Source organism: Balaenoptera ricei, chromosome 2 (genome assembly GCF_028023285.1).
Source record: "Balaenoptera ricei isolate mBalRic1 chromosome 2, mBalRic1.hap2, whole genome shotgun sequence".
In the NCBI taxonomy this organism is placed as follows: Eukaryota; Metazoa; Chordata; class Mammalia; order Artiodactyla; family Balaenopteridae; genus Balaenoptera; species Balaenoptera ricei.
In genome coordinates, this window is record NC_082640.1 from 29935973 (window position 1) to 29959740 (window position 23768).

General features: G+C 41.8%; 1 protein-coding gene across 6 annotated transcripts in view; it reads left to right on the forward strand.

The window, feature by feature from the left end:
* The window catches only part of DIP2C (disco interacting protein 2 homolog C), a 369992-nt gene that overhangs the window by 182573 nt on the left and 163651 nt on the right, over positions 1 to 23768 (forward strand). For 4 of the 6 annotated variants that reach the window (XM_059912245.1, XM_059912246.1, XM_059912247.1 and 1 more), the window contains exons 2-4: positions 1805 to 1876; positions 3420 to 3587; positions 12037 to 12147. In XM_059912245.1, the coding sequence (XP_059768228.1) occupies positions 1805 to 1876; positions 3420 to 3587; positions 12037 to 12147 (351 nt within the window). The remainder of the gene's footprint in view (positions 1 to 1804; positions 1877 to 3419; positions 3588 to 12036; positions 12148 to 23768) is intronic. The other 2 variants (XM_059912248.1, XM_059912251.1) reach the window with 1 other exon arrangement.

Below are 23768 nucleotides of genomic sequence, written 5' to 3' on the forward strand. Positions count from 1 at the left end.
CCAGGCTTCCCACAGCCCTCCTGTTAGTCCATGGGCCCTCCAACCAGCACTCATCTTCACTGTGTCAGACCCCAGGACCAGGGCGCCTGATCTGTGGCTGAACCGCTCACTCCCCAGGGCAGATCTCTGCTCCTGTGATCTCCCTCTTCCTCTGAGTCCCCTCCCTGGGGCACAGCTCCTGACCTGATCACTTCTCTTCCTACCCTATTCCATGTGGCTCTTTCTTATAGCCCCAGTTGTACAGGAGTCTTTCTGCCAGTCTCCAGTTAGTTTTCAGTGAGAATTGTTCCACATGTAGATGTAGTTTAGATTTGTTCATGGGGGGAGGTGAGCGCCACATCTTCTCTGCCATCTTGATCTCCTCCTCAAAACTTAAGCTGAACTTTGGGTGAAGAACAAGCTGGAAGGGGCTGGTTCATCAGGCTAGGATTTGATGCCAGGACTGTGCAGAGCAGCTGTGGGGTTGGCTGGGAAAGGGAGAGCACCGGAGGGAAACACCCGGTAAATAGTAGGTGTCTACCCTGTGCTCAGGTGGCCTCCCAACAGGCCAGTATGTGCTTTTCCCACCAACACACCCTCACGCACGTGCTCCTTTCCCTGTCGCGTGCTTCTGTTTTCCTCTAGGCATCCCCTCAGGGAGCAAACTGGTTTCGAGTTTATAAAATGCTGAGCAGCAGCACAATTAGCACAAAAAATAGCTTTCTCGTAGTTTTATTATCTTCAAAGAGCGGTCAGTTTGTTTTAGCACCAAAAACGCTCAATAGTGGGATGTGTTTTCATATATTTGTGTTGTTTACAGCTCCATGTGCATAAACTAGTCATGTGTTTGGTGGGCTGGACAAGACTGCAGTGAGCTGTGAGCTGGTTGGGTCAGGGCGCCCTCTGGTTTGATCAAATGTAGCGAGCACCACCACCAGGAAAAGCGGACTTAGCAACTTGTGTGTGACTCGTTATAACTTTTCATTTGTTTGCTGTATTTTTATTAAAACTTTAGTATTTAGCTCTTCTGGGAATGATGGCTTGGTCAGAATATTAGGAAAAAAATTAACAGTTTCAGAAAAATTCAAGGGCACAAATCAGCATTTTGGGTACGTTCGAGCTTGTAGTTGGGAAAGGCTGTTGCACGTCATAAAGGTTATTTGTCCCAGGTACTTGGTACTTGGGGAAAATGCCAGCCTAGCAATGGCCCTTGAATCTCTGGCATCAGCAATTTAATTCCTGTTTTAATGATAAGCTTCTTTCTCATATATTTTGGATTCCATAGGTCCTGTGTTCTCTTGCTTTGTTTTATCTACTGTTTCATTTCGTCTTAGACACTTATTTTCAAAAATACGCTAGCAGTAAGTATAGTCCTTGGGACCGACATGCCTGATAAGAAAAAAAATCTCATTAATGGAGGAAGATGCTAATCAGTGGTGGTTTTGGCCAGCTCTCACTGGGGTAGGCACCTGCAGAATCCGTTGTTGATTGAGTTAATGAGAGCCGCGTAGACCGGGGAGGTTTCCTGCCCCACAGATGTGAATAAGATTGCAAGAATCTAATTCTGGACCCCTTCAGAGCCAAAACCTTGTGAGAAGGCGCCGGGGACAAGCATGTGTGCGCATAGTAAAGGATTTTATATAACTTAAATGAGTATTTATTTGTGAGCAGAGGAAATGTCAAGGTGAATGATATGAAGTGCTTTCTTCTTAAATTATAATTATAAGGAAATAGAAGACACACACAGATGTGACTGTGTCTTCTCAGTTGAGTGTTCAGCTCTACCTGTGAAAGCATTTTGAACTTCCCTTTCCTTCTCTTACAGGTGACATCACACAAAAAGGATATGAAAAGAAGAGATCAAAATTGATTGGAGCCTACCTGCCCCAGCCTCCAAGTACGTAAACCTTGATGAGTAGCATAAAGCATCCCATTTTAAGAGTTAACTGCAACACGCGAGAGAACAGCTGAGCACAAGTCCCCCCTCAGTCCCCAGTCTGCATGCAGATCACACCGTTGAGGTGGCACTAGGCACATCCTACTCCTTTGTGTGATTGCAGGATATTTTGTGAATTTAGAAGATACATATGACTTTTCTATAAATGTGCCTAATAAATTTAACAGGTACTTTATTCATAGAACCGCAGTAACATGTTTGATTACCTTAAAATGCTATAATCATAAAAAATATGAGAGCGTTTATGGTTTAAACATGACTTTTGTCTTAGTTAAATTTATTGATAATGGCTTAAATTAATCCAAGGTTTTCGTTGACGTCATTGGTGAGGGGTGGAGGGCCAATCTAGAAATCTAGAAAATGATGTAACATCCTGCCTGGTATTATAAAATCGTAAAGGTTGGTTGTTTTTTGAAACGTGATTGTCAACGTTATGGATTCTTCCCCAAGTACAGATTCTGTTTAATTCCAGCGTTTTCACATGTGCAAGTGTGTAGAATTTCTGCCCTCGAGCTGGGTTCTGTACATTTCAGGGAAAGGAAGATGATACTGGGCTGCAGTTGTAACACTCCGTTCTGATGTAAGCTCAGTTCAGCCCGAGGGCAACCTTGAGAATTTTCTGGGCATCAGGAAAGGCTTAAAGCTAACACAAGTCCTCCAGGAGGAAGGACAGCAACAGAAATGGACTCTCCAGTGTTCACTGTTGGAACAAATGTGAAGCTCTGCTGAGCCGCTTCTACTAGAAGAGGTTCAAGTCTGCATGTGCAGGCCCAGTGCAGGCCCACCGGCTCTCCGGGCTGTGACACAGCCTCCAGTGCTGTGGGCGCAGAAGGAGTGTCCCCACCTGTGGCTCACATTCCAGGACACTTAACTTGTGTGTTGAGTTTCTGCTGCTTTTTTAGCTTTGTTTGGTTTTGTGTGATTTCTTTCTTTTCTCGGTACTTAAGAAAGTTAACATGACGGCCTGGGTTTTCCTGCTGTCTAGTCTGTAAAAGGAAGAAGCTCTGCACTGTCTGAGTGGATGGAAAATAAGTGTGTTGTCTAGCTGACCCCATGTGTGAGGGACTTCAGAGCACACGTGGGCAGACGACTAGATGTGGTCTCCCCGCTTTCCTCTTCTCGTGCTCCAGCAGAGCTGTTGTGATGAATTCCTGTCTGCACGTGGCCCCTCCTGGTCTTGGAGGAAGGCTGGCGGGGAGACTGTAGGCCCTTTGGGTTGCTAGATTTTATTGTCCGTGCCTTACCAAACAAAAGTGAAACAGAAGCAGTTCTGCACCTTCCCAGAAGATGGCTCTGGAGCTGCAACAGTGCCAAGAACATGGCTGACCCGTGTTGCTGAGCGCTGAGGGTGGCCCTGTGTGGCGTGGTCCCTTTGATGTTCTTTGTGCTGTTCTGCATGGGGTCGGCTGCTCTGCTCGGTGCTGTAACAAATTTAAAAAAAACTAAAGTTTGAATTAATTAGTTTTTTTTCAACTTGTTACAGCAGCGAATGGAGCTGCCGTGGTCCGGTGTAGACTGCAGCACAGTGAAGGAGCCCCGAGAAGAATGCTGCAGGCTGGCAACATCGGGGTATGTGACATCCGAGACGCCGCGGTCAGAGAGCGGGCGGCCAGCACCGCAGGAAACCGGCCACTGTTTTACTTTCGTTTCGGTGAGCGCACTTAACTGAGAGAGAGAGAGAGACACACACACACACATCCCACGGCAGGGCACGTTTGCAATGGACTGTCCACCTAATGCCTTTCTAAACAGAAGTGAGGGCTCAGCCTTGGGGGAACTTAGGAGGTCCTGTTTCTGAGCCCCTGTTCTCCATTTGAACTTGTGCGACTTATTGAGGCCACAGTGTTCCTCGGGCAAAGAGCTTGTCACAGACCCCAGACCATGATCATCCTGCTGACTCAGGGCCCAGTTTTGAGTGTTTTCTATTAAAATATAATACTCGGTTTTTACAACCATATTTTTGCATTTGGAGCACTAATTACAAAACACTTAAGAAAGAAGAATGCGTGACAGATCATACAATTCTTCCTAAAATTGTTGATATTCCGCTAACCTTTGTCTCATAGCCAGAGACCTGGGTGAAGGATGAACTGTAATGAATCCTGGCCTCTGAGATCTGCTTCAGGGAGTAAGGTCTGTCGCTCCATGGTATTCCTACCTCCAGAGGGCAGTTATGGAGTTTTGAAATTGAAAAATTGAACCAGTTAATCATAGAGTGTATTCTTAGAGGTCGTGATCCTATTCAGAGGTCAAAATTATTTTAGTGAGCAATATTTTGAATATAAGAAGCCCAAAAAGATGAGTTCAGTGCACCTTTTAGTACAATAAGGAATAAGCATTTATAAGCTTCAGGGTTTTACGTCAAATAAAAGGCACTGTTTGAGAATCAGGTACAGACACTAAGCTGTTATGTCACAGTTGGCCCCCAGGATCTTAGAGGAGGGAACCCAGCTGGGTCTCTCCGCTGTGGCTCTGCCCTCCTCTCCATGCTAGCTTGCTGACGGGCGTGATGCATGTCTGTGTGGGGAAGAGCGGAGCGGTGGTAGGCGGGCGGTGGAGTTGGGCGTTAGCTGCAGGGGCCCCGTCGCAATTTCTGTATGCCTCACTGCTGCACCTGTGGATGTGTGAGGCTGTGAGCGCTGCTTGGGAACACTGCTCCCTGGCCCTTGTGGCCACGCCATTCCCACCGGGAAGGAGAAGGCAGGTTCACCCATGCTGCTGGGATTGGGTGAACAGATGCCCAGGTAGTTTTGCAGTTCTTATTGCTGATCTGTATTTCTGAGAAGTTGCCCTGGGTGAATGGTCACTCGTATAAGATGGTCTCTGGGAAGCGGTAAGGAGAGCACAGTGTTGAATGCTCACCTAAAGCTGGATGAGGGAAAGTGTGCCAGAGCTAGAAAGAAAAAAAGAAAATTATGTATTTAATGAAGTAAGTGGTCAGAATATATTGAAAATCATTATCAAAGAGAAAATATTATTCAGGAGAACTTATTTGGTTCTAGTTTTCTTGCAGTTTTCATTAGTCTCTGAAACTATATATTTTTCATTAGTCTCTGAACCTGATAAAATTTGTGAAAATAGAAGCTAAAATCCGCTCTCTACCACTCTCTCCAGGGATATCTTAATCACATGGTGTTAGCTTCTATATGAGTCTTCACTGCTTTCATGACAAGGCCATGGTGATGTGAGGTAGTAACATTCCAATGTTACCATAAATAGTGAAACCTTCCTTGACCAAATAGTCCCTCTATTCCCATGATGCATGTATTGGCTAGATATAACTTTCCACGTGATTGGCATCAAATGTTTCTGAGTGGTGAGTGATTTATGTAGATCCGGTCTTCTCCAAGCCCAGCTCGCCTTTCCTCCAACAGCAGGCGGCTTGTGCTCAGTTACAAGGACTTACTGTGACTGTGTAGTTGTGAAAATCTTGGTGAATGCGGCTACTGTGACCAGAGGGCAAGTCTGTCTGTTTCCTTCCTGCTCTCTGGGCATCGGCTGTGGGATCCACGTGAACAGCCTCCTCAGAGAGGAGCCTCTCTTGGTTAGGGCGAGTTTATTGTCCACTTTTGCTCTTGTGGAGAACGCAGACGGCCCCACCCGGAGTGCAGACTCGTCTGCATCAGAAGGGCTTCACGGGTAGCAGCCTGACCTCTCTTCACCTCCTCCAGCCTACATCCGATGTCACACTGCATGTGAGGCATTCTGTATGTGCTTGTGCCCTCTGCCTGTACCCGTGCATCTTTTAAAGCTCAGTGCAGTGTCACTTCGACAAGGATTTCTTCCTTCATCCCTGGGGTTAGGACAGGCCATTGTGTTTTATATTTTCCAGAAAGTGAAGCTTACTGGCACTGCTGTGGTTGATCGGTTCTGCTTCTTCACATTAACAACTGCTCTGCTTCTCTGGTGCCAGGTGCACAATTTGGTCTATATTTTCATCCTGCCACAGAGTTTGTCTCCCAGAGTGCAGCCCTCACTTCCCTGGGCACAGCAGTGTGTTGCCTATCTGACCTGGGTTGTAGGGACACAGAGCTGGTCCTGGGGGACTTCCTCAGCCATGCCATCTGTTCATGATGGGTGGGGTGTAGCCTGCAAGGTTAAATGCCAGGAAAGGAGAAATATGAGTAGTTAACTCAGGGTGCCCTGAGACTTAGCATGAATTCTTTCCAGACTGAGTTGCTACAGGATTGAACTTTCATCACCTAAAGTTAAATGACCTGTATCCTAGGGTAAGCCATGGTCATGATCTTGATACACAGCTTGCTACTCTCAGTTGTCTAAGAAGTATTCTTATTTTATCACACACAGCTGGTGATTATTGATGGGTTTCTTGTTCTTTTTGGTGACATGAACCAATCAGGTTCCTCCCCCAGACACCAGTAGTTAACAGGGAACAGCTGAGCCTCTACGGAAGGCAGAGCTGGGCATGGAACAGTGAGAGTGGTGTCCACTTTGGATCTGGCTCATATGGGTTTTTGTGGACAATCTATAAGGAAAACGCAGAAATCTGAATCCCTGATCCTGACCATATACTCTCATTGCCTCCGAACTTACCTGCTGAGCAAAGCCAAGTGGTGGGATGTGGGGATGAGATACAAATGCACGATGGTAGGGGCTCTCGTGAAACCCTGAACTCCAGGTCTATACTTTTCCAGGCATGAGTCCCTACGCAAATTCAAACATGAATAGGAAAATGGTTAGCAAATTTATACTGATTTATTGCAAGGCTTCATGCTAATGGAGGGTAAGGTAGACACAAGAGTGACAGTAATGTAAGAATCAGGCCAGCATGGTCGGGGAGATGTTACAGTGCTGATGGTGAAATTTCTGTCTATTTTGTGCTGTTCTCATTTGAGTCAGTATGAAGTGAAAGTAGTAAATTTCTCACCTGTACTACAGTTGTACTGTTTATTTTCTGGCAAACTCCGTGATGGCACTTATGTTAGAAATAAGTGCTGTTGTGTGAGGGAAAGTATAATTAGGTGCTAGAAGAGAATGGGACAATTCAAAAATCGTTTTTGTACAAACTTGAAATATGGAAAAATCCTTGTCAGTTTTACCAACTGCCTAAAGCATGTTTTCACTTAAGTGAGAGCCCTTTGGGTGCCCGGTGAGGTCGAAGGACCCTGAGACCCACGAATGCTGTGTGCAAGGAGCAGAGAGCCTTGAGTCACGGTGAGGGTCCTGGGAGTAGCAGTCACTCCTGTATTAATGTGTCCATGTCTGCACCCCAACACATGTGGGAACCGAGGTTCAGAGGCTGAGCGATTTGTCCCATTACGCAATTAGTAAAAATAAGACCAGAATTTGAATCAAGATCTTTGTTTTAAATCTTATATACATTTTTATGCAGGTTATCTTGTACACATCCTTCATGATTTCTTTTAAAAATATGTTGAAAACCAAGGTTTTTCAGTGTATTTCCCTTACTGTCTGAATTTAGAAATACTGACTTTTTCTAGAAGGTGTCTATACTGCAGGTCTTCTGGCCTATAGTGCACCATTGTGTCTGGGTGAATGGACCAGCCCCTGTGGGCCTTATTCTTAGGTTAATAAGAGGATTATTGTGATTTCTAGTATCTAGTTTACCATAGCGTTAATGAAATAACTGCATTTATTTAATAATCTGAAATTGGTGGATTGTTTAGGTGCCAGAACTATATTGTTAGGATTTTCTTTGGGGAATCTTTCTTTTTTTATTGAAGTAAAGTTGATTTACAATATTATGTTAGTTTTGGGGAACCTTTCTTAAACATGTGTTAGAAGTAATTGATTGAAGTTCTAATAAAAATGGCTTATTTCTCTGCTTTCTCTCCCTTGGGCTTAAACAAAGTTTTTACATATGGAGGGGAAAAAAGCATTTGGAGGAATGAATAGTGATAGGACAGGGTAAAAACTTGGGAAGAGTGTTTCTGTGTGACAGGAACCTGGAGGCACGAGTGGGAGGTGGCTGACGAGGAGGGTGTGGTGGAGGGAGGTTGGCAGTCAGGGAAGTAGCCTAGGGCTCGGTTCTGTGGTCCACTGGGTGCAGAGACATGAACCAGTCAGAGCCCTGCTTGGATTGAAGAGAGAGACTGACATTCCGGGCTGTAGTGGCCCTAGTGGCACAGAGGGTGCTGGGAGCTGCAGGTAGCGTGTGACTGTGAAGGGGCCCGGGCAGGGCTGAGCACTAAGCCTGGTGACCTTTCTAACCTTGAGGATAAAGTGTAGGGTGGGGAAGAGAGGAGTCCCGGGGGATGGAGGTGTTTGAGAAGTGGAGAGGTGGGGTGCCATGTGCAGAAGTGCGAGGTCCCAGGAAGGTGCACACTCAGCAGCGGGACGAGGTGTGTTTTACTCTCTCCCGTGCTGTCCTTTTGTTTCCTCTTTTCCTCTTATGCACCTCTGGTCTCCTTCCTCTGATGAGTTTTATTTACAGTCCTGTGGCAATTGTAGAGGAAACAAAAGCTCACTGAGATCTTCGTATATGAATTGATGAGTTGCAGCACTCTGCACGAGCCTTGAAAATTTCACTTACTGGTTCAGCAGTGCTTCCTGAGACCCTCCGGTGAGCCAGGGGCAGCACTTGGCCAGAGGCAGACAGCCAGTCAGTCATTGCCTTCTCTGGGCTGTTAACCTGCCCCTGTCCCAAGCAAGGATCGATGTGTGCACACCTTCATGTCACACAACCTCAGCAGTTTTCAGCTGCTCTGAGTTTGTTCCTGGGCAGCAGTCTGGAATTGTAGCAGTTTCCGTCTCTCTTTATAAGAATGCTCTTGAACAGTAGTTTTGTGGTGAGGTCACAAAAATACCTCTTCATGGATTCAAAGTACCAGCTGGACTTGGTCCATGTGACCAGTGACCATTGCACCTGGAGTGCAGCACTGAACAGCACGTAGCCTCTGCTTCAAGGGCCTGGCCTCTGCTTGGGCTCTGAGTGACAGCAGGTGCCCAGGAGCACCAGGAAGGGATGCCCATCACAAATGGAAGGGCACTGGTGAGAGTGGCACAGACGGCTTGAGTTCAAGACCCAGTTCTGGGCCTGCATTTTCTCTCAGTGAAATGGCAGAAACTTATCTCATATGCCTATGTTAATAAATTAGTAAATATAAAGTGCTTGCACGAGTGCTGTAAAGCATTGGCTGTTCCTATCAGTCCTGCCTAAAGATGGGAAACTGAGGCTCAGGGTCAGATTGTGATGGCAGCAGATAGGGCTCCAGCTCCAGCTCCAGAGCATGGCGGTGTCCCCAGTGCATTTCCCCTCAATTTGTGTGGGATCTGAAGCTAGTGGTGCTTAATAGATGTTTGTCGGAGAAGAGATCCAGTCTTGATCTCTGTCTCATTTTTGCCTGAGGAGAATTTTTTATCCCCCTTGCGTTGCGTGTTTCTGGACAGTTACCCCACCTTCCTTGGGACGCCTCACCTTGTGTCGTAGACACACTGGTCGTCTTGTGGCTTTCCTTTGAGCTAGTTTTCAATCGTGCCTGAATGTGAGACCTCAGCAGTGCTGAGTACTGTGTTGTAATTATGTGTTTTACTAATTATTCGTGATTAGCCTTACCAGGAGGGAGCCCGTCCCAGCAGCAGCACGTGGTCAGCTCCTCTTACCGTGGGTCATGGGCCGTGGGTTACTACCCTGGCTTCTCTTGTGGTACCAGGTCATTCTAATTTGGAGTTGCATATGTGACTGAGGTACCTTTAAGCTACCTCAAATTTCATTCACAGTGAGGTCAGATAAAAACTAATGATTGAAATATGCACACTTATATTTTAGTCTCTTTTAATGTTCTACTGCTGGTGACCTGTTGAAGCTATTCTCCTTTTGTCTAATTTATTCATTTCTTTTTAAAACTTGGGCTGTAAACTCTATTTTTCAGCCTATGAGAGTAAATGTTCACAATGCTTGTATGCAGACTTAGCTTTCTGAAGACAGATGTGTAGGGACAGCAGCAGGTGAGCACTGACCTACAGCTCTGTATAGCTGGTCTGTAAGTGCTATGACTACACTTCCCAGAGGAAGTATATGACAACCTAGGGACCTGGAAGGGGTCAAGGTTGAAATTAATTCCAAAAAGCATATTTGAAAGAACTAGATGGGTAACTACTGAGATTGAAAGCTAAATGTGTGTGTGTGTATCAGGCACTGTTTAACCTCAGCAGCGCAAAGGTGTACATTTAGCCCTGCTTTTTCCCAGAGCTGCACTACGATGTCAGTAAATGGATAAAGTATAAATCCCCAGGACAAGAGAATGGGAGAAATAGTGATGTGTTTTTAAGCTATATAAGGTAGATGATTAGAGGCACCTTATTTAGCCAAGGGGAGGAAGGCAGCAGATGAAGGTGCTGATGAAACCACGGCGGGGGGTGGGCGTAGGCATGGCATCTAGGGAACAGGTGATCCACATCCTCCCCATTCCCCCAGAGATGTTTGCTCTCTGAGAAAGAGAGAAAGGGAACTAAGAGCCTCCGGAGTTGGGGACACCTGGCAGTACTGCACCCAGAGGCCCTGAATCAGAGCACATGTGCTGGAGAGTGAGAATAGCTCCAGCTGAACACTGTGAACACTGTGTTTAGTCACAGTACAGGAGACCGGACGTCTCTTCTTTGGGTAAATGGAACAGCCCAGGTAAAAGACCTACTGAAGTAGATCTGGTGATGCCCCTGCCATAGGAAGAAACGCTTGCTTGCACCTCCTTCAGTGGGATTAAAGAAAAAGTTATAAAAGTTGACACAGGAGAAAAGAAAAAAATAAACAGATTTTACATAAAGATTATAGTATCAGAATGATATTTAATAATTTAACTTCTTGACAATAATTGACAGGAAAGGCAATTAATATAAATAATTTTCAAATAAATATATTTATACAAATAAATATAAAAATTTTAAATTTACAAATAATTTTGCTTAGAATTCTAAGGTTCAATAGGAATGTAAATACCAGGTAACTACTGTTTTCATTATGAGATTTAATAGTAGTCTTTGAATTCATAAATTCTGTGCATCTGTTTGATAAAAATACAAAGTAACTTTTTAAAAGATAGATTTAAGACAATAGCTGGAGGAGACTTGGAGCTGTGAACAGTTCAGTGACAAGGACTGTTAATTAGCAATGTTAATACACTTGCTAGATGAAAAACCATGGAACCTAACCCAGGCCTGCAGTGCAGGTGTCTTTTGTACAGTTCTAACATAGCAAACGTAATATGTAGGGCCCACAAACATTCCATTAAAAAGTGAGGTTCAGAAATCACCAGTGTAAGAGGAATATTAAATCTGAGGGATGAATAGCTAACTGTCATGGAGCCATCACAGAAAACCAGGGACCAGACAGTTTTTTGCTAAAATTGCTCTTTCTGGTTTACTTTCTATTGAGCATTACTAACACTTTTCTGAAGAAGCAATAATTAATCTTTAATACTCAGGGCTCAGAATTACTTTATTTCTGAACTGTAGTGATTACATCTTTCCCGTAGTACCTAAATTTATCTAAATTGTGCCTCTGACTACTCTAGTTCTGAATAGGTATCAAGATTGTTAGAGTTAAGTCAGCTTTTGGCCAATATCATTGAATCATTTTTATCTGACCATGTTAACAGTTTTGGTAATTCTTCAAAGCCATGTTGAAATACAACTTGTTCAGTTGTTTAGCATCAAATGGAGTAAGATTGCAGAGAGTTTGAAATTTTGAATGAACAAAGATGAAAGTTTATGCTCCATCCTGGTTACCTGGAATATATTATTAAAATATCCTTTAAGACTTATTTGCAGTTGCTTTTAATTTAATGATAAATGTAATTTAAAGAATTATTGCTTGTAGCTTACTCTGCATCATGGCACATGACATAACAGGCATTTGTGACGTGAAGGAGCCTGGACTGGTGTTTCTAAAGGCTGTAGTGTCGGGGCCCTGAGTCGTGCCCTACCCTGGATACTTCTTCCTTTCCTATTCATTGTCCAGGATGTCCCAGCCCTCCATGCCCACTCCCCTGTGTGCTTCAGCTTGGCTGTGGGAAAGCAGAGAGTCAGAGATTTATTCTACCAAATGATTTGTTTTGCAAAGTAAGTTAACTCCAGCTGCCAGTAAACCTCTCCTTACTTTGCTGTTTTCCTCATTAACCCAGGAGTGGATCAAGCTTTGCCTCCAGAGCGCCGGGCTCCAGTTACTCCTTCCTCTGCCTCTCGCTATCACCGCCGAAGGTCCTCAGGGTCACGAGATGAGCGCTATCGGTCGGGTAAGGCACCAGGTGTGGGGTCTGTAATGTGGGTGATGGTGAAAGGAATGAGTGGGCACATGTCTGCAGAAGCTGTGTGAGTACGAGGCAGTGAGTTTGGATGTCCTTGTGGTTGGTCATGTGGCCCACAGATGACATCTTATCTCAGACACAAATATACCCTCTAGGGTACACATTAAAATTCAGTAAATAGTAACTCTTTTTATATTTTTAAAATAGTTTCCATTATTTAGAATTTCACAAGAACTTAAAAAGTAACCTCTCATAAGCCAAATTTTGCTTATTTTTTTTAGGTGTTACTGTTTAAAAGTTTGGTTTTACTTTTCGTAATCTTGGTTGCTAGTATTTTTTCCTTCTCTTTTAACCTCAGTGATTTCTGTTTTTAAAGTACAGTTTTCAAAAAAGTGTTAAGATTCGTAATAATTTGTATGTTCTCTGTTTATTATTTCCTTTGTGTTTTATGATGTTGTGTATAAGAATGCTATCTTCAGAATTCCGTTTTATTGCAGTCATCACCTGGGCTTGACTGGCTTAAATTTCTTTCATTAATTGAGCATCAAGGAACTTGTGATTAATGTTTTACTTTTTGAAAAAAGTTTCTTTTCCCCCAACATCTGGATTAAAGTTGCTTTTTCCTGCTTCCCTAATTTTTTTAGAAGAAAATTATCAGTAAGTGTTGTTGCTGGGACACCAGTTCAGGGTACATGTAGATTGCTCAGGATGACAACCCAAATTATAACATTTATATATCACTTTATATTTTGCAAAGTACTTGCAAAGGCATTATCTCACTTGGTTTTTATAACAGAAAGGTGAAGTACTTATGACTGTTTCATGTTGCAGAAGAGGAAGCTGAGACTGCAAGAGGAGAAGTAGCTCAGCCAGTTCACACCAAGGTGGGTGGGTCAACCCTGTGAGCCTCTCAGCGTTGTGAATTTTTCCATTAATGGGGGCTTGCAAGATAAACCACCACCCTTCCCGCTAAGGAGCTGTGTGCCTGACTGCCTGGCCCTGCTCTCCTTTCTGGAAGGGAAGAAGGGGTAAGACAGATTTTATGGCATCAGGAATCTTCCTCTGTGGAAGCAAGAAGAATGGTCTTGAGAAACTAGGAAGAAGCCCAGTGCAGCTTCATTGCTGCCCCTGCCTTCTTGGCCACCTCAGGCCTGGTGCCTGGGACAGTATGTGGGGGTGGAGTGAGGGCAGGAGTTTGTTCCCAAATCCACCTTCTGTTTTTTTACAGGTATTTTAACTCCTAGCACATACCAAGAGCCCATTGTACTCATTCGGGCATCTCAAAGGCCCCTTTCAAGTAATTAGGAGGGCAGCACACACATATGTGCTGTCGACTTGCTATGGAATGTTTCCATTTATTCCTTTGTCTTGAGTGTGTTGTTCATTTTATATATCACACGCACACGTAGACACACACAGGTAGATACACATACATAGTCACACATACAGGAGACATACAGGTAGATAGCCACATGTAGACACACACATAGATGTATATGTAGACATGCATTTAGACACACAGGTAGACACATGTTTACTATCATCCGTATCTTCAGTTCTCAAAGAAACTAGTCAAGTTCTTATTTCCATTCTATAGATGAGAAAATTGAAGTTCAGTGATTGTTAATGATAACTAACTCACCAAATTAAGATGCAAATCTAGCTTTGTCTGGTCCTGTAATCTGACTTATTACCAGATAGAAGATTATATCTCCTGTCCATTTCTAACCTGTAATTTTTTGTGTTAATTTTTTTTATTTAGATGGAAATTAAATCATAGTACAATCTATGTCCTACATTATATGTCTTTCCTAACGATGAGGGTGGAGGATGATATACCGTATAAACTTTATACGGCCTTTGATAAGGTATATTGTCTTGTTCAAATCCTCCTAGTTATTTTGGGAAATCAGTAGGACAGGTGGTGGTGGTGTCACTGTTTTTCTTTTCAAGTAAAAGTCTGAGAGAGGTGAACACAATACAGTAGGAGGTGGTGATCTCTGGGCCTCAGGTACGTCTCCGCTCACCTGTGCACACTACCACCCCTCTTTGTGGGCAGAGGGGAAGACTCGATGGAGGGGTGGTGCTGAGGAGAAGAATGGAGGGCGACGTCAGGGGATTGATTGTCACCAGTCCATAGGGACATGGCCAGCACAGCCCTCTGCAGAGGAAACCAGACCCCATCCTGTCCAGCCCCTACCTCAGGCTCTACTTTAAATCACTTAGTTTCTCGTGAGCATCATCGTGAGGCAGGGGAAGCTCCGGTTTGCGTTAGTCCTTCCCAATTAGAACTCCAGACTCGGAACTCTCCCCACTTTGGGGGAAGCTGCAGAGAATTCCAGCAGCTCCTGTCCTTGCGACTTCGTTTCCTATGGGCATCTCTCCAGGCACCCTTGTCCCACTTCCTCTACTTCTTTCTTGTTCCCTTCACTCGCTTGCCCTCAGAGGCTGTCCTCAACATAACAGCGCCCTGAGTTCTAAACGCACGTTCGCTGGCGACACTCCTCTGCTCAAGAATTCCAGCAGCTCCTGTTGCTCTGAGAGTAAGAGTCGTGTGGCAGCAGTGACCCACCACGTGCACAGTCTGGCCTCCTGTCACTCCACACTCTTGTCTTGCACGTCGCCCTCTGTAGCCACACTGGTTCCGTGGGTGTTTCCTGTTTTTGTGAGGCATTCTCTGACCACCCAATTAAAATGGTAAAGCACCATGCCATCTCATACACAGTCCCTTCCCTTTTCATCCTGATTTGTTTGCATCCACTGCATCTATTACCCCTGGCATGCTATCAGTTATCTGTTTGTCCATCTACCTATCTGTCAGTCATCTCGCTATCTATCTGTATCAGTAATCTATCATCTGCCTACCTACCTGCCTATATCAATCATCTGTCTATCTAGTTAGCTGTCTATTGATCATCTGTCTACCAACTTGTCTATCAGTCAACCATCTATTAGCTATCTATCATCTACCAATAATCTGCCTATCTGTATACACCATCTATTTATCTACCTACCATCTGTCATCTGTCTACCCACATCTCTCTCCATCTGTCAGTTATCTCTCTACCTACCATAAGAATGTAAGGTCCACCAGGGCAAAGATCTTTGCATTGTTCATTTGTGTATGCCAGGCACCTAAAATATTGCCTAGTTAATGGTTTTTGAAGGAAAGAAGGGTGATGAAGGGAGCAGAGCACATTTGGGGAAAAGCAAGAAATTAGGTAGGAGGGACCAGATTTTAAGGTATTTTGTATATGTGCTCAAGCATTTGGACTTTATCCTGAAGATGCTAGGGTACCATTTGAAGATTTTAGGCAAAGTCATGTTTGGAGTAGTTGTGGGGTTTGAAGAGTACTTTGGTAGCATTGTGGAGTACGGATTAGAAGTGGAGTATTTGGAAATACCCTGAGTACCTGAGATATTTGTTTAGATCAGTCTGTGCCAGTGAGACGAGATGTGTTTAGAAGATAGTAGCTTGAGGACGTGAAGGCTGAGTTAAGGCAGGGTGTGTGAGAGACGGGATTGGGGGTGACCCCAAGATGTCTGGGTTGTACAGTTGTATAGATGATGGTCTCTGGGTCTGCCTTTAGAGAATTAAGTTTTTCATTCGTAGGTTAAAGATGGTGGAATTCGCCTCAGCTATTCACTTACTATGTAGAGAATACATGAAAAATTGTGCAGACATTCCTTGAAGTGTCATGTAAGATGTGAAAAATATTATGCCATATATACTGTTTTAATTTTTTTTTAATTTACACTCCTTTCAATTTTGAATAAATAATGACTGCTTAATTTACATAAGGAGCAAACATATCCAGAGGATCTTTCCATATGCTTTTGAAAGCTCAGTTGGGTTCTCGTTTTCTATAACTGACACGGAGCACCACCCCTCGTATAGGATGGCGTGTGCCCTAGAGGAAAGCTAAGGAGGGCCTTTGGGTCATTCCCAGGGCTCATTTGGTAGTCTCATTCGCCACGTTGTTATCTGCTATTTCCTGTTTTTAAATACTCTAGTCAGTTTTCTTAATTTAGACATTTCACTGATATACTATATGTTACTTTCTCTTGGAGTTTATGCTCATATATTTTTTAAAATGTGGTTATGAAATCTTAAAAGCTTGTTTTGGTCAGTTGCCAGTGTCCATGTTTCAGGATTTTCTGGTTTATTTTCTCCTGAGCCAGCACAGAAGATTTAAGACATTTAAGAGAAAAAGTTTTGTGACTCTCAGGAGATTTTGCTTTCTAAAATTCTTGACCACTTAATTTGCAGTGGAGTTACTTTGGTTGCTTCAGTGACCAAATATATCAGCCAAGAAGTAATTCAATTATCTTTTAGACAGTTGACCTAATTAACAGTTGATCTAGTCAACCATATAGCCACAGATTTAATCTCTCTTGGCTATATGTTCTCATTTCATTTCTAAACCCATGGCCTTACATGGTAATGAACTCCTACTAGAATTCTTTAGAATAGTGTGCACCTCTCTTCTTTTTAAATAATTTTCTTTGGAAACTAAAATTTGATTTGGAAAGTGAATGAATAGGCATTTACTGAATACCTAGAAAATGTCAAACTCTATATTGGGCACTTTATTACTTTCACTTGATAAAGTCTAATTTGAGCTTTAAAAGATTCTAGCTGTTTTTTTTAACACCTTTTTCCCTCAACCAAAAACCCTGGAAAAACCTTGAGACTTGAGTTGTTTGTATTCCAACCAAGACTGATTATGACAAGAATATATTAAAGCTAAAATATAACATATGATTTCCTAATATGTTTTAAATGATTGTTTTGTCTATTTATGGGCTTAGGAACAGTTTGAAAAAACCACATCTCATAATTTGTGTGCAGACATGGACAAGAGCAGTTGCCTTCTCAGTGCTGAGGTGTCCTGATCCACCCTTGTGCTCATTCCAGGTAGAATGTCATGGAGCCCTGTCTTCCTCTAGGACGAGGAGCTGAAACAGAGTCCAGGGACCCGAGGGGGATTCAAGACCCTTTCAGGGATGTCTGTGAGGTCAAACCCTTTTCAGAATAACACTAACACATTACTTGCCTTTTTCATTCTCACTTTTTTCATGAATGTACGATGGATTTTTCCAGAGGCTGCCTGACATGTGGTGATGTCATCATTCTGACCGCCAGTGGAATCTGTGATTGTGAAATCTTGTGTTTTAAAAAGTCTTTCCGTTTCCTTTCTAAAACAGTAAATATCAAAGTATTAATCCCATAAGTAAAACTTTTAAAGGTTTTCAGCAGTTTTTGAGTTTAAAGTGTTCTTTGGGTCAAAGAGTTTGAGAACCATTGCTATGAGACTTGTAAAAATGGAATTTTTTAAATAAAAAATTGAGACATAGTGTGAACTAGAAACTTCTACTTCTAAACCCATCCGTGAGACTGATTTTATGCTGATGACAAAGTCTGATTCATAGCAGTGATCAGTTTCCGGGACTAAGGACTTCATCCTAGTATTCATTCATTCACAAACATGCAAATAGTTTTGTGTACTGAGCATTCTGCTGTGGACTACACGTGAGGCAAAAATACAGAAAGCATGTTTGCTTCCAGAGTTTATTTACCTTATAGTGAGTTCTTCCTTGACTCTGAAGTTTAATTTTCTAGATTGAGAAGTTTTCTCTTTCTCTAGTAAACTTGACAAGATTTACTGATTTTAATGTGGTTCCTGTTTCTGTGATGACCTGTGTTCTCTCTGAACAACTAAATGTTTCATTAGTTAATTTATTTTAGTAAAAATCAGGAAATAACATTTTCTTACTTAAATTAGAGTAAAAGAGAAGACTTAAATCAGACTGCATACTAAACTAAATATTCCCAGTGAAGGACAGGCTCAGTCTGTGCAGAGCTGCACCACCCAGCATGGTGGTCAGTATCCACAAGGGACCTTTTAAATTTAAATTAATAAAATTAAATAAAATTTAAAATTCTGTTTTTGTGCTTTACCAGCCACATTTTAAGGCATGTGGCTGCTATACTGGGCAGTGCAGATATGGAAGATCATCACCACAGCAGAAAGTTCTCTTTCATAATGCTGTGCTAGGCCCAAGGTTATGTAAGAATGGAGGAGAAGGCAGAAGATGCAGCTGAAGAGAGTTCTTTTTTTTTCTTTTTTTTAAACATCTTTATTGGAGAATAATTGCTTTACAATGGTGTTAGTTTCTGCTTTATAACAAAGTGAATTAGCTATACATATACATATATCCCCATATCTCCTCCCTCTTGCGTCTCCCTCCCACCCTCCCTATCCCACCCCTCTAGGTGGTCACAAAGCACTGAGCTGATCTCCCCGTGCTATGCAGCTGCTTCCCACTAGCTATCTATTTCACATTTGGTAGTGTATATATGTCCATGCCACTCTCTCACTTCGTCCCAGCTTACCCTTACCCCCAACCCCATGTCCTCAAGTCCATTCTCTACATTTGTGTCTTTATTCCTGTCCTGCCCCTAGGTTCTTCAGAACCATTTTTATTTTTTATTTTTTATTAGATTCCATATATATGTGTTAGCATACGGTATTTGTTTTTCTCTTTCTGTCTGACTTCACTCTGTATGACAGACTCTAGGTCCATCCCCCTCTCTACAAATAACTCAATTTCATTTCTTTTTATGGCTGAGTAATATTCCATTGTATATATGTGCCACATCTTCTTTATCCATTCATCTGTTGATGGACACTTAGGTTGCTTTCATGTCCTGGCTATTGTAAATAGAGCTGCAGTGAACATTGGGGTACATGACTCTTTTTGAATTATGGTTTTCTCAGGATATATGCCCAGTAGTGGGATTGCTGGGTCGTATGGTAGGTTTATTTTTAGTTTTTTAAGGAACCTCCATACTGTTCTCCATAGTGGCTGTATCAATTTACATTCCCACCAACAGTGCAAGAGGGTTCCCTTTTCTCCACACCCTCTCCAGCATTTGTTGTTTGTAGATTTTTTGATGATGGCCATTCTGACCGGTGTGAGGTGATACCTCATTGTAGTTTTGATTTGCATTTCTCTAATAATTAGTGATGTTGAGCATCCTTTCATGTGTTTGTTGGCAATCTGTATATCTTTTTTGGAGAAATGTCTATTTAGGTCTTCTGCCCATTTTGGGATTGGGTTGTTTGTTTTTTTGATATTGGGTTGCATGAGCTGCTTGTAAATTTTGGAGATGAATCCTTTGTGAGTTTCTTCATTTGCAAATATTTTCTCCCATTCTGAGGGCTGTCTTTTTGTCTTGTTTATGGTTTCCTTTGCTGTGCAAAAGCTTTTAAGTTTCATTAGGTCCCATTTGTTTATTTTTGTTTTTATTTCCATTTCTCTAGGAGGTGAGTCAAAAAGGATCTTGCTGTGACTTATGTCATAGAGTGTTCTGCCTATGTTTTTCCTCTAAGAGTTTTATGGTGTCTGGCCTTACATTTAGGTCTCTAATCCATTTTGAGTTTATTTTTGTGTATGGTGTTAGGGAGTATTCTAATTTCATTCTTTTACATGTAGCTGTCCAGTTTTCCCAGCACCACTTATTGAAGAGGCTGTCTTTTCTCCATTGTATATTCTTGCCTCCTTTATCAAAGATAAGGTGACCATATGTGCGTGGGTTTATCTCTGGGCTTTCTATCCTGTTCCATTGATCTGTATTTCTGTTTTTGTGCCAGTACCATACTCTCTTGATTACTGTAGCTTTGTAGTATAGCAGCTGAAGACAGTTCTTAAAGGCCTGTTCGTCCAGAACTAATCATGCTTGATAGCTGTGCCTAGTCATTTAAACAGAAAATGACACAGTCAGATTTGCATTTTAGAAATATTAGTGTAGCTGGAATGTATAGCTAGTTGGGTTGGATGGGTTCCTGGTTGAAGCAGGGACATGTTAAGAGGATGTTGTATTTCAGGTAAAAAAAGTGAATCAATTTGTGGGATGTACCAAAATAGTACTTAGAAAGAAATTGATGCAGTAGTTACAAATTTAAAACTACTTATATTAGGTAAGAAGAGATCCTAGAAATTGAAGACATAAGGATTTAACTTTAGAAGTTAGAAAAGGAAAATTGAATGAGTTCACAAAAAGAAGAAATGAGAAAACAATGAAGAGAATAAAATGGAATAGAGGATATAGACTTGGTTTCCACCCTGGCATGTAGTAGAAGCACAGAAGTCATCATACACATCCTCACAAGAAAAAGCTTTACATATGGAAAATCAGCAACCCTTCTTTGAACCATCAAAGAACTGAGGTCACTGGGCAAGCTGCTGCCCCAGAATTGGAGATGGATAATGGAAACTCTGAGAGAAAGTCTCAAGACAGTGCTAGAAATCAAAAACACTGTAGCAGAAATGAAGAATGAACTGATTGATAGACTGAAGGTAGATAGGTCAGAAACTCAGATCTACATAAAGAAAGGAAGAATGTTAGAGAAGGAATAGATGATAAAATAAAATCTTTTGGTTTTCGCATTCTTAATTGCTCTTACAGATAAACATTTGTTCAAAGTAATAATAGGAACAATGTATTGGGTGATTATAGCCTGTGGATTAGTGAATGAATGTCAGCAGTGTTACAGGAGGGAGGAATTGGGAATACTCTGTTATAAGGTATTCATACTACCCTTGAGGTGGTATAGTGTTATTTGAAAGTGGACTTGGATTAATTATGAATGTATATTGTGAACTTAAGGACAACCACTAAGAACAGTTTAAAAATCAAGTATAGGGGCTTCCCTGGTGGTGCAGTGGTTGAGAATCCGCCTACCAATGCAGGGGACACGGGTTCGAGCCCTGGTCTGGGAAGATCCCATATGTCGTGGAGCAGCTGGGCCCGTGAGCCACAACTACTGAGCCTTCGCGTCTGGAGCCTATGCTCCACAACAAGAGAGGCCGCGATAGTGAGAGGCCCACGCTTGCTGCAACTAGAGAAAGCCCTCGCACAGAAACGGAGACCCAACACAGCCAAAAATAAAATAAATAAATAAATAAATTTTTTTAAAAAATCAAGTATAATTGATATGCCAAGAGAGAAGAAAAAATGGGATTCTATAAAATGCTCAATTAAAACTAGAAAAGACAGAAAAAGAGTGGAAGACAAAGAAACAAAGAACAAATGCAACGAACAGAAAACAGTAACAAACATGGGTAAATAGTAATCCAAATATATCAATAATGACTTTGAATGTAAGTGGTCTAAGTGCACCAATGAAAAGATGGAGACTGTCAGTGGGTAGAAAGCACAGCCCACTATATGTTGTCTACAGGAAACCCCCTTTAAATATAAAGACACAGATGGAGACAGATACACAGTACTAACACTGATCTAAAACCATGAGTAGCTATATTAATTTCATGTGGCGCCAACTTCAGAACAAGGAAAGTTATCAGAGATAAAGAGGAACATTATATAATGAAAAAGGGGTCAGTTCTTTAAGAAGATACAACAACCCTTAATGTGTACATGCCCAACAACAAAACATCGAAACACGTGAGACAAGAGCAAATAAAACAGCAAGAATAAATGGACAAATCCACTGTTACAGTGGGAAGCTTTAACACCTCTGTCAGTAATTGACAGATCCAGCAAGGACATCAATCAACTGGACTTAACTGACATGTATAGATGACTGCCTCCAACAACAGCAGAATACACAGTCTCAAGCTAAATACACCAAGATAGAACACATTCGGGGCCATAAAACACCTTGTAACAATGAAAGCAGTAGGAATCAAACAAAGTATGCTCTCAGACCACAATGGAATTAAACTAGAAATCAGTAACAGGAAGGTAGCTGGAAAACCCCCACATACTCGGAGATTAAATAGCACACTTCTAAAAAACACATGGGTCAAAGAAGAAATCTAAGCAAAATTTTAAAAATATTTTGAACTGAAAAGAAAATGAAAATACAGGGATCAAAATTTGTGGGATGTAGCAAAAGCAGTGCTTAGAGGCATATGTATAGCATTGAATGTGTATAGTAGAAAAGAAGAAGGATCTAAAAACAGTAATCTAAGCTTCAACCTTAGGAAACTAAGAAAAGGAGCAAAGTTAATCCAAAGAAGAAGGAAATAAATAAAAGGAGAAATAATGAAATTGAAAATGAGAAATCAATAGAAAAAAATCAAGCCTAAATCTGGTTCTTTGCAAAGATCAATAAAATTGATAATCTTCTAGCCAGGTTAAGAAAAAAATAGAGAACACACAAATTACTAATATTAGAAATGAAAAAGTGACCATCACTATTGATCCCATAGACAATAAAAGGATAATAAGGGAGTATTACAAACAACTCTGTGCCTACAGATTTGAAAACCTAGATGAAAATGACCCACTCCTTGAAAGACACAATCGGCCAAAACTTACCCAAGAAGAAATAGATGATCTGAATAGGCCTGTGTCTATTAAAAACACTGAAACAACGTTAACCTTCCAAAACACCAGGCCCAGGTGGGTTCGCTGGTGAACCTACCAAACATTTATGGAAGAAATTATACCTATTTTCTATATCCTCTTTCTGCAGATAAAAGCAGAGGGAATACTTCCTAATTCGTTCTATGTGGCAAGCATTAATCTAATACCAAAACTAAACAAAGACATTACAAGAAAGGAAATCTACGGACTAGTACCTCTCATGAACATAGATGCAAAATTCCTCAACAAAATATTAGCAAGTGAAATCCAGTAATGGACAGAAATAATTATACGACACATCCACGTGGGATTTATTCCAGGTATGCAAGGCTAGTTTAACATTTGAAAATCAATTAATGTAATCTATCATATCAACAGGCTAAAGAAAAAAAAACCACATGACCCTGTCAATGGATGCAGAAAAAGCATTTCACAAAATCCAATACCCACTTTTGACAAAAATTCTCAGCAAACTAGGAGTAGGGGAGAACATCCTCAATTTGATAAAGAACATCTATGGAAAAAAACCTACAGTTAACATAATATTTAGTGGTGAGATTTCCCACTAAGATCAAGAACATGGCAAAAATGTCCCCTCTCATCATTACTTTTCAACATCATACTGAAAGTCTTGGCTAATGGAATAGGACAAGTAAAGGAAATTAAAAGTATACATACTGGGGGTGATGTGATTGTCTATGTAGAAAATCCCAAAGAATCAAGAAAAAATCTGGAACTAATAAGTGGTTATAGCAAGGTTGTGGAATATAAGGTTAATATTAAAAAAGCCACTTTCTAGGGACTTCCTTGGTGGCGCAGTGGTTAAGAAACCGCCTGCCAGTGCAGGGGACACAGGTTTGATCCCCTAGTCCGGGAAGATCCCACATGCCGCAGAGCAAATAAGCCCGTGTGCCACAACTACTGAGCCTGCGCTCTAGAGCCTGCAAGCCATAACTACTGAAGCCTGCGCGCCTAGATCCTGTGCTCCGCAACAAGAGAAGCCATGCAATGAGAAGCCCACGCACCACAATGAAGGGTAGCCCCTGCTCACCGCAACTAGAGAAAGCCCACACATGGCAACGAAGACCCAATGCAGCCAAAAATAAATAAATTAATTTTTTTAAAAAGCCACTTCCTTATATACCAGCAATGAACAATTGAAGTTTGAAATTAAAAACACAAGCTCATTAAACTATAATTCAAAAGAATA